This window comes from Megascapheus bottae, chromosome 8 (genome assembly GCF_031878675.1).
Source record: "Megascapheus bottae isolate mThoBot1 chromosome 8, mThoBot2.hap1, whole genome shotgun sequence".
In the NCBI taxonomy this organism is placed as follows: Eukaryota; Metazoa; Chordata; class Mammalia; order Rodentia; family Geomyidae; genus Megascapheus; species Megascapheus bottae.
The window spans coordinates 55561907-55574544 of record NC_143516.1 but is presented as its reverse complement, the minus strand read 5'-3'; the positions used below and the strand labels follow the sequence as shown (position 1 = coordinate 55574544).

Sequence of the window (12638 nt, the reverse complement as noted above, 5' to 3'; positions counted from 1 at the left end):
ATCTTTTGAGGAACTGCCATACTGCTTTTCATAGTGGTTCAACGAGTTTACACTCACACCAACAATGTAATAGCAATCCTTCCTGGTCATATTCCCGCCAGCATCTGTTGTTATTAAATTTCTTGATAATGGCTGTTCTAACTAGTATGAGGTAGAATCTCAAAGTTGTTTTGATTTGAATTTCTTTTATGGCTAGAGATGTCGAGCATTTCTTCATGTGTCTATAGGCCATTCTTATTTCCTCTTCAGAGAAGTCTCTCTTTAAGTCAGATATGAGGCCTTTGTCTGTTGTATGGCTAGTGAAGACTTTCTCCCACTCCATAGGCTTTTTATTTAACTTGCAAGGTATGTCCTTTGCCATACAGAAACTCTGTAGTTTAATGCAGTCCCATTTCTGTAGTTTAATGCAGTCCCATTTGTCCAAACTTTCTTCAATTTCTTATGTTTCTGGGTCTTTATTAAGAAAGTTTCGACCTGTGCCAAGGGGACTTAGTGTATTTCCTATTCCTTCTTGTAAAGTTTTCAGAGTATCTGCTTTTACCTCGAGGTCTTTGATCCATTTGGAATTAATCCTGGTGCAGGGTGACATAGAAGGATCCAACTTTGGTTTTCTAAAAGTGCTTAACCAATTCTGCCAGCACCACTTGTTGAAGAGGCTGTCTTTCTTCCATTCTGTTTTTTTGGCTCCCTTATCAAAGATTAGGTGGCCATTTGTCTGCTGGTTGATTTCTGGGTCTTCAGTTCTATTCCATTGGTCTTCAGGCCTGTTCTTGTGCCAGTACCAAGCTGTTTTGGTTATTATAGCTCTGTAATAGTCTAAAGTTTGGTATTTTTCTAGCACTGTTCTTTCTGCTAAGGATTGTTTTTGCTATATGGGGTCTTTTATTATTCCATATGAAATTTTAAATTGCTTCTTCTATTTCCTTAAAGAATGACATTGGGATATTGATGGGTATTGAGTTGAATTTGTAGATAGCCCTTAGCAGGATTGCCATTTTCACAGTGTTAATTCTTCTAATCCAGGAGCATGGGAGGTTTTTCCACTTCCTCAGTTCTGCTTTAATTTCCTTTTTTAGGATTTTAAGGTTTTCATCATAAAGGTCCTTTACAATTCTTAGTTAAGTCCTAATAACTTTATTTACTTTGAGGCCATTGCAAAAGGAGTTGCTTTCCTGATTTCTGCCTCCAAGAGCTCTCATTTTTAAAAAATTACAATGCCTGCAGGTTGTGTACATAGAGTAATCCTGAAGTGAAAATTTAGATGTAGATTCTCTGGTCATCAGGCAAGAAAGCAGGATCAGGGGTACAGAGCACATAATCAGACAGACCCATGTACGAGCTTCCCCTGCCATCCTCAGTTGACATTAAGTAGTTCCCAAACTAGAAGAAGAGATAGTACAAAAGAAAAAGATATTCCAGAAGATAATGAAGAGATGAAAACTTTCAGCACAGAAATAAATTTAGCATAAAATAAATGTAAATGAAGGGAAAAAAAGTCACTAAGGCCAAAGGCAATAGCTGATACCTGTAATCTGAGCTATAAGAGGCAGAAATTGGGAGGATCAAAGTTTAGTCAACCTGAGCAAAGTTAGTTAGATTCCCTCTTTCCCCACCCCTTATCTTGAACAAAGAAGCCAAGCTGTGCTGGAGGCATTCGTGGTACAAGGCCAGCCTCATAGATGTTTTCTAAAAATAACTGCAGCAAACATGAGTTGCAAGTCACTGAAGTGGTAGAAAGTACCTAGCAAGCATGAGTCCCTGAGTTCAAAACACCAACACTGCTAGATTATTTATTCATACTTTAAATTCTACTTTAAAGATTAAGAGTATAACTTCTGTAAAGAATATCAAGGAAGCCGGGCACAGTGGTTCATGCCTGTAATTGTAGCTACCTGGGCTGAGATCTGAGGATCAAGGTTCAAAGCCAGCCTGAGCCCAAAAGGACCTGAGACTCTCATCTCCAAGTAACCTCTAGAAAATGGGAACTGGGACTTGGCTCAAGGGTAGGACAGTAGTCTAGAGCTGAGGAGCTCAGGGACAGCGCCCAGGCCTAGTTCCAAGCTCCATAATCCACAAAAAACCAAAAAAAAGAATATCCAGGAATCTGGATGCCACCTGTTCACATTGATAATCCCAGGTACTCCAGCAGCCAAGAGATCTGAGGATTATGGTTCAAAGACAGCCCAGGCAGACAAGTTCATGGGAATTATTGCCAATAAACTAAAAAAAAAAAAAAACAAAAAAAACAAAAAACTTGGAGCTGTGGCTCAAGTGATAAAGCATTAGCCTTGAGCAAAAGAAGGTCAAGGAGAGTGCTCAGACCCTTAGTTCAAGCCAAAAAAAAAAAAAAACCAAAAAAAAAATGTAAAAGACTTTATTAGATAGATAGATAGGGTATAATTCTGAATCAAATCATACTGGATATGATATTTTGAGTTTTATTTCATTTGGCTCATGTTGTTTTTTTTTTTTTAGTACATTGTTCAGTTGATTGAAAAGAGGGTCGTGTGTGTGAGTGTGTGTGTGTGTGTGTGTGTGTGTGTGTGTGTGTGTGTGTGTGTAAAAGCTTCTGACTGGCTATTTCAGGGAATACCTTCTGCCTCCTGAGACCCAGCCTCTCCACGAGGTGGTGTACTTCAGTTCGGCCCATAGCCTTCGAGAGCACCTTAATGCAGCTCCCAGAATCACCCTCCACACCGCACTCAACAACCCCTACTACTATCTAAAGGTAAGAAGGGATTTGGTTCTTAGACCGAAGCTTACTCCTTGGGCTTTCTTGCAACAAAATATTCCTGTTTGCAAGTCTGGTTTAATGAACAAAATTCAAAACTAAGTGAAAACATCAATCAGTGCTGCACATTGACCACACATAAACTCTACCTTTCCTATGATACAGCCAGATCCTAGGCACAGGATGGAGGAAATAATGTTACTTGATCTTGTGGAAAAAAGAAATGTCTCCTGCAGACATTATTATTTAATATAAATCATAACCCATATATAAATGAATTTGGACAGTTACTAGCTACCAACTCATTTAGTTATATACCTACAATAATTATACAAAAATTACTTAAAAGTGACCCACTGAGCCATGTTCCATTGGCTCACACTCTAATCCTGGCTACTCAGGCTAAGATAGGAGGATCCCATTCAAAGCCAGCCCAGGCAGGAAAACCTGTGAGACTCACATCTCCAGTTACCAATCAAAAAGCCCGAAGTGGAACTGTGGCTCAAGAGTTCGATTGTTAACTTTGAGCAGTAAAAACAAAATAAAAACAAACAAACAAAAAACTTAGGAACGGTGCCCAGACCTTGACTAAAAGCACCAGGACCAGCACTAAAAAAATCAAATTTAAAAAGTGACCTACTGAAGCCTGTGAGGTATCTTCACACGCTGGTTTTCTGTTGTAGAATGACACACAGCATGCTAACTACTACAAGACAACCCTGAGTAGTGGAAAGATTCAAATCTGGTTTTGAATGAGGGATAGTAGTGAACTTGTCAACTGCATATTAAGGAATAATAAAATAACAATTACTTTTACTGTATAAGCCACATATTAAAACTCTTCTAAAAACTTAGTAGTGGTATCACAAAGAAAAAAAAATGGATGTGATTTAGGAGGAAGGGGGGTTCATAGCTTGTACAGTTTATGTATGTGATTGTGTTCTCAGGGAACCATGGATTTCAAATACTGTGGATTGAAAAAGATAGTGATAGCTTCTACGGTGTTTAAGACTGACAGCGTTGATAGTCTTTTCTTTGAGAGATAACTCTTACCTCAGCTAGTTAAAGAATTCCATAATTTGGTATTACAACTACAAATATAGTTTCAGGATATAATTTATGATTAAAATGAATATTTTTGCCTTCTTTCCTGTTAATATTTTTCTAGTGACCAGGAGCTAAAGAGATTATGACTAAGACCTAAAGCTTAATAAGAGCTTTAATCTTTTTCTTTTTTTTGCCAGTCCTAGGGACTGAGCTCAGAGTCTTGAGCACAGTCAAGTCTAGAGCTCTACCACTTGAGCCACAGCAACTCTTCTGGCTTTTCTATGTATGTGGTACCGAAGACTTGAACCCCAATCTTTGCGTATGCTAGGCAAGCACTCTACCACTAGGCCAAACACCTGGCCAAGAGCTTTAAACTTCTAAATGAGTAGATTGACTAGAGAAAACAGATTACGGTTTACTAGAGAAATTGATTAATGCCTCATTTTTCTTGTCACTTTGGCTTGCCTTTTTGTTTTGTTTTGTTTTTTAGAATGAAGCCCTGAAGAGTGAAGAAGGCTGCATTCCAAATATTGCCCCTGATATCTGCATAGCATACAAACTGCACCTGGAGTGTAGCAGGCTGATCAATCTTGTGGACTGGTCAGAGGTAGGTCATGAAGAAAAGAACAAACTCTGGATTTGGCAAGTTTCCTGGAATATTTTCATACTTTTCAATTGGTCTTTTAATGTCTTTTACTTGAAAAGCACAAACTGCCTCATTCTTCAAAAGCTCAGCAGTCCTCATTCCCAGTCTACTGTCTGATCCTACATTCCTCAACCAAGCCAATTCTGTGTTCAGGCCAGGTCAAAAAAAGTATGTGATCTGATATTATAGCATTAAGGAAAGCTAAACAATTTAGGTCTGTTTTGTGGTATTCTACAAAGTAAGTATATTAGCTGGCATTTCTCTCTTGTATAAAAGAAAATTGAAAGGACTGCACAAAATTAGCAGTCAAGAAGTACAAGTGATAGACAACTATCATTGTCCTTTAAAATATTTTTTTTCCTTCTCAGAATAGTATTATAGAGATCTAAGCTCTTCAGAAAGTCTTACTTGTTTTCTCACCATTAAAAAATACCCCAATTACCTGCTTCTAAGTGAAGAAGGCCAATTTCCCGGGGTAAAGGGGATTGAAAGTAGAAGATAAAGAATTATCTTGGCCTTTTCATTTTGATTTGCTTTGTTTCTTTGTTCTCTGAAAACTTCGTGGTTTTATGAAATAAGATTATTCAGGAGCCATTATGTTACCTTTTAATGTATAATTTAAATAATTGTCAGTTTTAAGGATGTGACATTTCATATAAAGGAAAAATATGGCAGCTATCAGCAGTATTAAATACAGCTTAATTTTGGGAAAATCAAAGAAAATATAGTAAAAGATGCTTGGTGACTGTGGAAATTTCTTATTTTCTTCTGTGTACTCAAGGCTTTTGCAACAGTCGTGACAGCTGCTGAACAAATGGATGGGAATGCTAGCACCTCAGAAGAAAGGAACGAAATTATACAGTATCCTTTTTAAAGGAAATTAGGTTGGGGCCGGGAGTTTGGCCTAGTGATAGAGTGCTTGCGTAGCATGCATGAAGGCCCCGGTTCAATTCCTCGGTACCACATACATATAAAAAAGCAGGAAGTGGTGCTGTGGCTCAAGTGGTAGAGCTTTAGCCCTGAGGAAGTCCAATCCAAGACAGTGCTCAGGCCCTGAGCTCAAGCCCAAGACTGGCAACAAAAAAAAAAAGGAAAATTAGGTCTGCAGGGTTCAAGTTCAGAGTATTAGGAGTTTGGGGTAGGTGGGAGCATCTCATTAACAAGCATTTACTAACAAGTATAATCTCATGGGTCCAGTTCCCAGAACTGCAAAAGAAAAAGAAAAAAGTATAGTGTTTAAAAAGTTGATAGGAGATTTCTTGGACTATGAAATGTTGCTCAGTAGTAGAGCCCTGCTAAGCATACACAGGCTTAGCACCAGAAGGGGGAAAAAAAAGCTTGTAGTTCCTGTAGATCTGCACTAGTGTATTGTAAAGATGTTGACTTTTTTTTTCCTACTTCAAACCTGGGGCTTGAATTCAGGGCCTGGACTGAGCTTTTTCAGTTGGCCTGAGCTTTTTTGCTCAAGGCCAACTATCTGTCACTTGTACCATAGCTTGAGTTTTTTGATAATTAGACATTCTTACAGATTTTTGTGCCCTAGCTGGCATTAAACCATAATCCTAAATCCTCAACCACCTGAGTAGCTAGGATTACAGGCGTGAGCCACTGGCATCCAGATAAGAAGTCACTTTTTAGCATTAACTATGTCATCATAGAAAAAATGTAATTTCTAAATATTTTGAGTTGAATCTTAAGCAAGACTGATCTGAAATAGTCATTATTGAATTCTCTACTTTCCTAAGGTTTGTTTCAAAGAGAGAGAGGGCAGTTTTCATACTGTTTGAAAATTTAGACTTGGGGTAAGTGTTCATTCATGACTTTTCTGTTTATATATTGATGGTGTATTTTAATTTCATTTAATGTTTTCTGTTAGGAGTTATTTTCATTAATTTGAGGAATATATAATTCAACTACCTTCTCCAATTTAATATTTTAACATTGAAATTTTTTAACCTCTTTGTCAAAAATATAACATGGTTAGTTTCCTTACCTAGACTCTCCAGTGCTCGGTTTGTTAGAGCTGTTTCTGAACTAGAACTTTTAGGCTTCATCAAACCTACAAAACAGAAGACTGACCATGTAGCAAGGCTAACGTGGGGAGGCTGCTAAGGAATGATGAGTGAGCCAAGTATCACATTTACCTAAAGCACAAAAGGAGGCCATTCACATAAGCCACCAAAGGAGATTCCTGATGAAGAGAGACTTGTGATCACTGCTAACCCCAGACAGATGGGTATTATGTCTTTAGTATACTTTAGAATACAGCATATAAGCACACCCGTGGTATAACTCAAACTTTCATTCTCGTTATACTTTTCACAGTCCTTACTAAGTTTTGAGTAGGTCATTCTTGACAATAGAGTGTAAATTAATAAATTTATTGAACTAGGAATCTAGATTATGTGTGTGACTGGTACTCAAGCCTTCTCCCCAGTTTTTATACAATGGTCTTCCTCACTTTAGTATATTGTATAATAGGAAGGAATGCAGGAGGTTTCTTTCTTCCAGTGATTGACTACAAAGATTCAAAAACCACCTCTACCTTCCCATTTCTTTTAGGGTTGCAAAATTCAAGCTGTTTAATATTATACTTAAAATATATAACCTTTGGATAAGTGCTTATGAAGTCTTAAATCCAATAAGGCCTTTACAAATCACATCCCAAACATAGAAACCAGGTAAGAAAACTGAGGCCCCAATGACCTTTGGAGCTCTTCCATGACAAGACATGCTAAGACTAAGATACCTGAAGCTCATTATTTAATGTCGTATCCTAGAGTGCACTGTGGGACTTTATTCAGTAACATATCAGAAGCATTATGCAAATATGGCTGGGTGGTCTAGGGGCAGTACATGTCCTGGCAGAAAAAAACTGATACCGGTGGTAGTGGGGGGCAAGGAGCAGGTACACACAGGTACTTTGAAGATAATTTTAAGTAAATTTATTGTGGAGAGTAAAAAGATGTGACAAAATAACATGTATCTGGAATATTCTTAGACTTCTGATGGGTTAGGGGACAGGGAATACTAAGTGATGCCCAATCCAGCTTCAACCCACAAACATGCTACATGAAACATAGCCCCAAATAAATTGTCAGATATGTCACCAAAGGTCCCCACAATTAAAACTCTCACCCTAACAAAGTAATAAAGATAAATACAAATATAGGCTTTGATACCTTAGATCAAAAGCTGGGCCTGTCATCGTAAGGGTCATTTTTTCTTTTTCCTTTTCTTTTTTCTTTTTTTTTTTGGGCGGGGGGTCAGTGCTGGGGCTGGAACTCAGGGCCTAGACACTGTCTTTGGACATTTTTTGCTGAAGGCTAGTGTAAGGTTTGCCGAAAGGAAACTCCACGCAGTTTAAGAGAAGAGGGTTTATTGCTGTGAGGAAAGGCAGACTCCTGCCACCCAAGATGGAGTTGGGTGAGCAAGAGGGCTTATGGCGGGAAGTGAATGATTATATAGAGGGAGGGGTATAGACACAGCGGAAGTGGATGTGATCTCAGAGGATGGGGAAATACCTCAGTGGGGACCTCCCACTGCCCCCGGTTTTGCCAGTTGCCAGGGTTACAGGGGCTGGGCGGGGATTTCCAGGGTGCAGTGGGAGAGAGCCAAGGGAAGAAGTCATTTCTTCCAGTCGGACCTAACAGCTAGCACTCTGCTACTTGAGCAGCAATATCACTTCTAGCTTTTTCTATGTCTATGGTATTGAAAAATGAACCCAGGGCTTCGTGCATGCTAGGCTATGCTCCCAGGCCCCTTTTTCCCTTTTATATGTTTGTTTGTGTTGCAGCTTGAACTCAGGACCTCTCACTTTCCCTTGGCTTTTATGCTCGTGACTAGTGCTTTATCACTTGAGCTACACCTCTACTTTCCTAAGGGTCCTTGAACTGGCACAAAGCAGATGTTCTACTAAAAGAATGAGATTTAAAAAATCAGTAAGATTCCATGCTTTACCCTTACAGTCAGTGCCAACAAATGTCCCTAAGCCTCCTTGTGCTTAAGACTAGTGCTGTACCACTTGAGACACAGTCACTGTTTCCAGTCTGTACCACCACAGACACCACTTCCAGCTTTTTCTTTTTTTTTTTCCATATATTTTTTTATTGTAATTGCTAGAAGGGTTACATGATAATCACCAGATAGAAGGTGCATTACTTCACACCTTGATACCCTTTCTCATGTCTTGGTCCCCATTTCCCTCCCACCACCCCCACCCCTCATCTTGTTTTCCCCCCTTCCCTATCCAATTTCAAATAAGCATATATACAATATATTAGATAACAAGGTGAAATACTGTAACAATATGAGATAACCAAGGGACAGCAAAAGAGATGACAGATAACATAGTATATTAAGGACAACAATCACTCATTATATGGTTTTTGTTTCTATATCCTGGAGGTCCTTTCATTTAGCATCATCCTATATGGCCTTATGTATCTAGGTTTTGTTCTATTGTAAATCTCTACTAGGAGAGCCCAAGGTTTCTACTGGTTATGACCAATGAGGGAAACCATTGAGCCTATGTTCCTTTGAGTCTGGCTTACTTCACTTAATATGATTTTTTCTAAGTCTTTCTATTTCCTTACAAATGGGGTGATGTGGTTCTTTCTGACAGCAGCATAGAATTCCATTGTGCATAAATACCACATCTTGTTGATCCACTCATCAACTGAGGGACATCTGGGTTGGTTCCATATCTTTGCTATGGTAAATAGTGCTGCAATGAACATCATTGTGCTAGTGGATTTAGTATGTCCTTGTTTCTGGACAATTGGGTAAATGCCAAGTAGTGGAATTGCTGGGTCATAGGGGAGCTCTATGTTTAGTCTTTTGAGGCACTGCCACACTGCTTTCCATAGTGGTTGAACGAGTTTTCACTCCCACCAACAGTGTAGTAGTGATCCCTCCTGGCCACATTCCCTCCAGCATCTGTTATTAGATTTCTTGATCCTGGCCATTCTAACTGGAGTGAGGTGTAATCGTAGAGTTGTTTCGACTTGCATTTCTTTTATGGCCAGAGATGTTGAGCATTTCTTCATTTGTCTATAGGCCATTCTTATTTCTTCTTCAGGGAAGACTCTCTAAGTCTTTGGCCCATCTTTTAATGGGACACTTCTAGCTTTTTCTGAGTAACTTATTGAAGATCAGAGTCTCATGGACTTCTGCCTTGGCTGGCTTCAAACAGCCTTCCTACCAGCTAGAGCTCAGGGACTGTGCCCAGGCCGAATTCAAGCCCTATGACCTGCCTCACCCCCCTCAAAAAAATAAAGACCCATGAAGGTGAGCCTGACCCCTGTAGCCCACCTGGGGAGACTGCATCTCGATTTCCAATACTTTGGCCCTTTAACAAAAAAAGGAGTGTGAGGTCTAGAACCCAGGCTGGGGCTCTTGTCTCCTGGATGCTAGGGAACAAAAGCATGAGATTTAGGGGTTTGGGGACCCTTTATAATTGTGAGGTGAATCTGGTACAGCCAGGACTGCCTTCTGTCCCTCCCTTCCCTGGGAGTTCCTTTCCTAGTCTCTCTCAGCCTTCTCTGCCTTTTATCTCTCCATTTGCCCCTGGGAAGCAGTTCTTAAGAATTTCTTGAGTGATTTTGGGGATTACTTTTAGTTGAAAACAAATATCCTATAATTAAGGAAAATTCAAACTCAGCAATTTCTGCCTATTCCAGCTTTCTTTTCCTATCCTTTTGGTTTTATGATGGAGGCATTGGTAGATACCCCACTGTCGTTTCCAACTCAATGTGTTTCTGCCTAATGTATGGGGTGATCTTTTTGATACTGTAAATTCAGTTCACTGACATAATAGCTAAGTATGAAAAAGGGGTTTTGGAGAAAAGAAAATAGATGATTAGTTTTGCCAGGCAAATTTTTTTAAAATTTCAGTTGTGGGGCTGGGAGTTTAGCCTAGTGGTAGAGTGCTTGCCTAGCATGCACGAAGACCGGGGTTCGATTCCTTGGTACCACATACATAGCAAAAAGCCAGAAATGGTGCTGTGGCTCAAGTGGTAAAGCTATCTAGCCTTGAGAAAGCCCACGGACAGTGCCCAGGCCCTGAGTTCAAGGCCCAGGATTGGCAAAAAAAAAAAAAAAATTCAGTCTTGGGCTGGGAGTTTGGCCTATTGGTAGAGTGCTTGCCCCAGTGTGCACGAAGAGCAGGGTTCAGTTCCTCAGTACCAGATATGTAGAAAAAGGTGGAAGTGGTGCTGTGGCTTAAAGTGGTAGAGCTCTAGCCCAAGAACCATGTTCAGGCCCAGAGTTCAAGCCCTAGGACTGGCAAAAAAAAAAAAAAAATTAATAGTCCTACTACTATTTCAAAAAACAAAAAGTTACTTTGAGGCAGGGTCTTTAAAGGAGAGCCTGGCGGAATAGGCTTTCACATGATCTGGGGCAGGCTGGTGATCATGGGCCTGCTCATTTCACTACGTGCTGGATGTTTATCCAGTCCTGTGGGAACATGAGAGGATTGTGATGGCCATCTTTTTCAGTGCTGAGGTTTGAACCAAGGGCCTCATGTCTCCTGAGCCACACCACCATCCATTTGGCATTTGTTATTTTCATAGAAGGGTCTCACTTTATGCCATCTTGCCTTGTGATCCTACTTGTGCTTCCTTCACAGCTGAAATAAAAAATGTGCACTGGCTGCAAAATAGTTTCTTAAAGGGATAAGTCCAGGGAAGGAAGATACAGAAGGAAAAAAAAAAAAAAAAAAAACTTTTTAAAAGTTGCTTAAGTGAGCCGGAGTTTGGCCTAGTGGTAGAGTGTTTGCCTAGCATGCACAAAGACCCGGGTTTGATTCCTTGGTACCACATAGATAGAAAAAAAGTTGCTTATGCGAAAGCAGGCTGGGTTTTTTTTCAGGGACAGTGCATGTGGCTCATGCCTGTAAACTTAGTTGCTCAGGAGGCTGAGATATGAGGATCATGGTTCAAAGCCAACCCCGGCACAAAAGTCTGTGAGACTTTTATCTCCAGTTAACCAACAGAAAACAGGAAGTAGTGCTGTATGTGACTCAAAAGTGGTAGAGCTAGGCTTGAGGCTGAAGAGCTCAGGGGCAGTGACCAGGCCCAGAGTTCAAGCCCCAAGACCAATATTGCCCCCCCACACACACACACACAAAAAGCCCTATATTTGTTGAGCATTATTTGGTTGTCTATTTCATCTTGACTTAGGTTTAGTGAATTTGCAGGGTAAAGAACCCATTTGCTTTTTAAATACATGGTAATATTTGCAGTATAACAATCCTTCCTACAATTGCTTTGCTATTACATCAAATTGCATTTTTCTACAGGATCTATATAGGGTTCATTAGCCAACCTCCCTAAATTCTGCTTCAGAAAAGCAAGCACACTGAATGTTAAAATTACCCATGAAGGTTTATGGGAAGAAAGTCCATAGCAGTAGCAAATGTCCCATTATGCTGGCTAGAACTGCAGAAGTGACCAGTGTGTAATCCTAGCTACTCAGAATGCTGAGATCCAAGGATTGTTATTCAAAGCCACCCTTGGCAGGAAAGTCTGTGGAAGTCTTATTAACCACTGGAAAACCACAAGTGGCACAGTGCTTCAAGTAGTAGAGCACTAACCCTGATTGAAAAAAGCTCAGGGACAGTGCCCAGGCCCTGAGTTCAAGCCCTAAGACCAACAAAAAAAAGTGACCATTACAGGTAAGGCACGGTGAGTGACCAAGTGCAATTCGAGTTCGATGGCTAAAGTGCAGGTAATTAGGGTTCCACAGAGTATTTTAATAGACAAGGAAGCCATCTAAAACAGTCACTGGCACAAGGTCTCATACTTGGACACAGATGAGGTTTTTTAAAAAAACAAGGGTTTGCCATGTTTTGGCAGTTTTCCCCAAGCCCATGTTGACAAGACAAGTTTCCAGGATAGTGCTATATTGAAAGGAGTAGAACCTTTGGGTGAGGACTACATAGAGGTTCTGAGGTCATTGAGCCATCCTGGCAAGTCTAATGTTCCCTTTGCTTCCCAGCTGAAGCAAACTTGCTCCATGATGAATTGCCTCCCCATAGATCCAAGGCAATGAGGATGACTGAAGGACTGAATCTCCAAAACTACAGGACCTTTGTAAGTTAGTTGCAAGTGTTTTAGTGAGAGAGCTACTTCAGAGGTGAGTAACGAGTTGGATTTGAATAAATTTTGAGATGTCTTATCATCCAAGTGGAAATATCAACCAGGCACACTAGTA

The 12638-nt window shown here is 40.1% G+C and overlaps 1 protein-coding gene across 4 annotated transcripts in view; it reads left to right on the top strand.

Moving 5' to 3' along the window:
* Positions 1-8081, top strand: part of Orc3 (origin recognition complex subunit 3) — a 57255-nt gene extending 49174 nt beyond the window's left edge. For 2 of the 4 annotated variants that reach the window (XM_090338453.1, XM_090338451.1), the window contains exons 18-21: positions 2587-2728; positions 4269-4385; positions 5206-5285; positions 6431-8081. In XM_090338453.1, coding sequence (XP_090194579.1) covers positions 2587-2728; positions 4269-4385; positions 5206-5285; positions 6431-6536 — 445 coding nt within the window. In that variant the 3' untranslated portion in view covers positions 6537-8081. The remainder of the gene's footprint in view (positions 1-2586; positions 2729-4268; positions 4386-5205; positions 5286-6430) is intronic. The other 2 variants (XM_090338454.1, XM_090338455.1) reach the window with 1 other exon arrangement.
* Positions 8082-12638: the final 4557 nt, after the last annotated feature.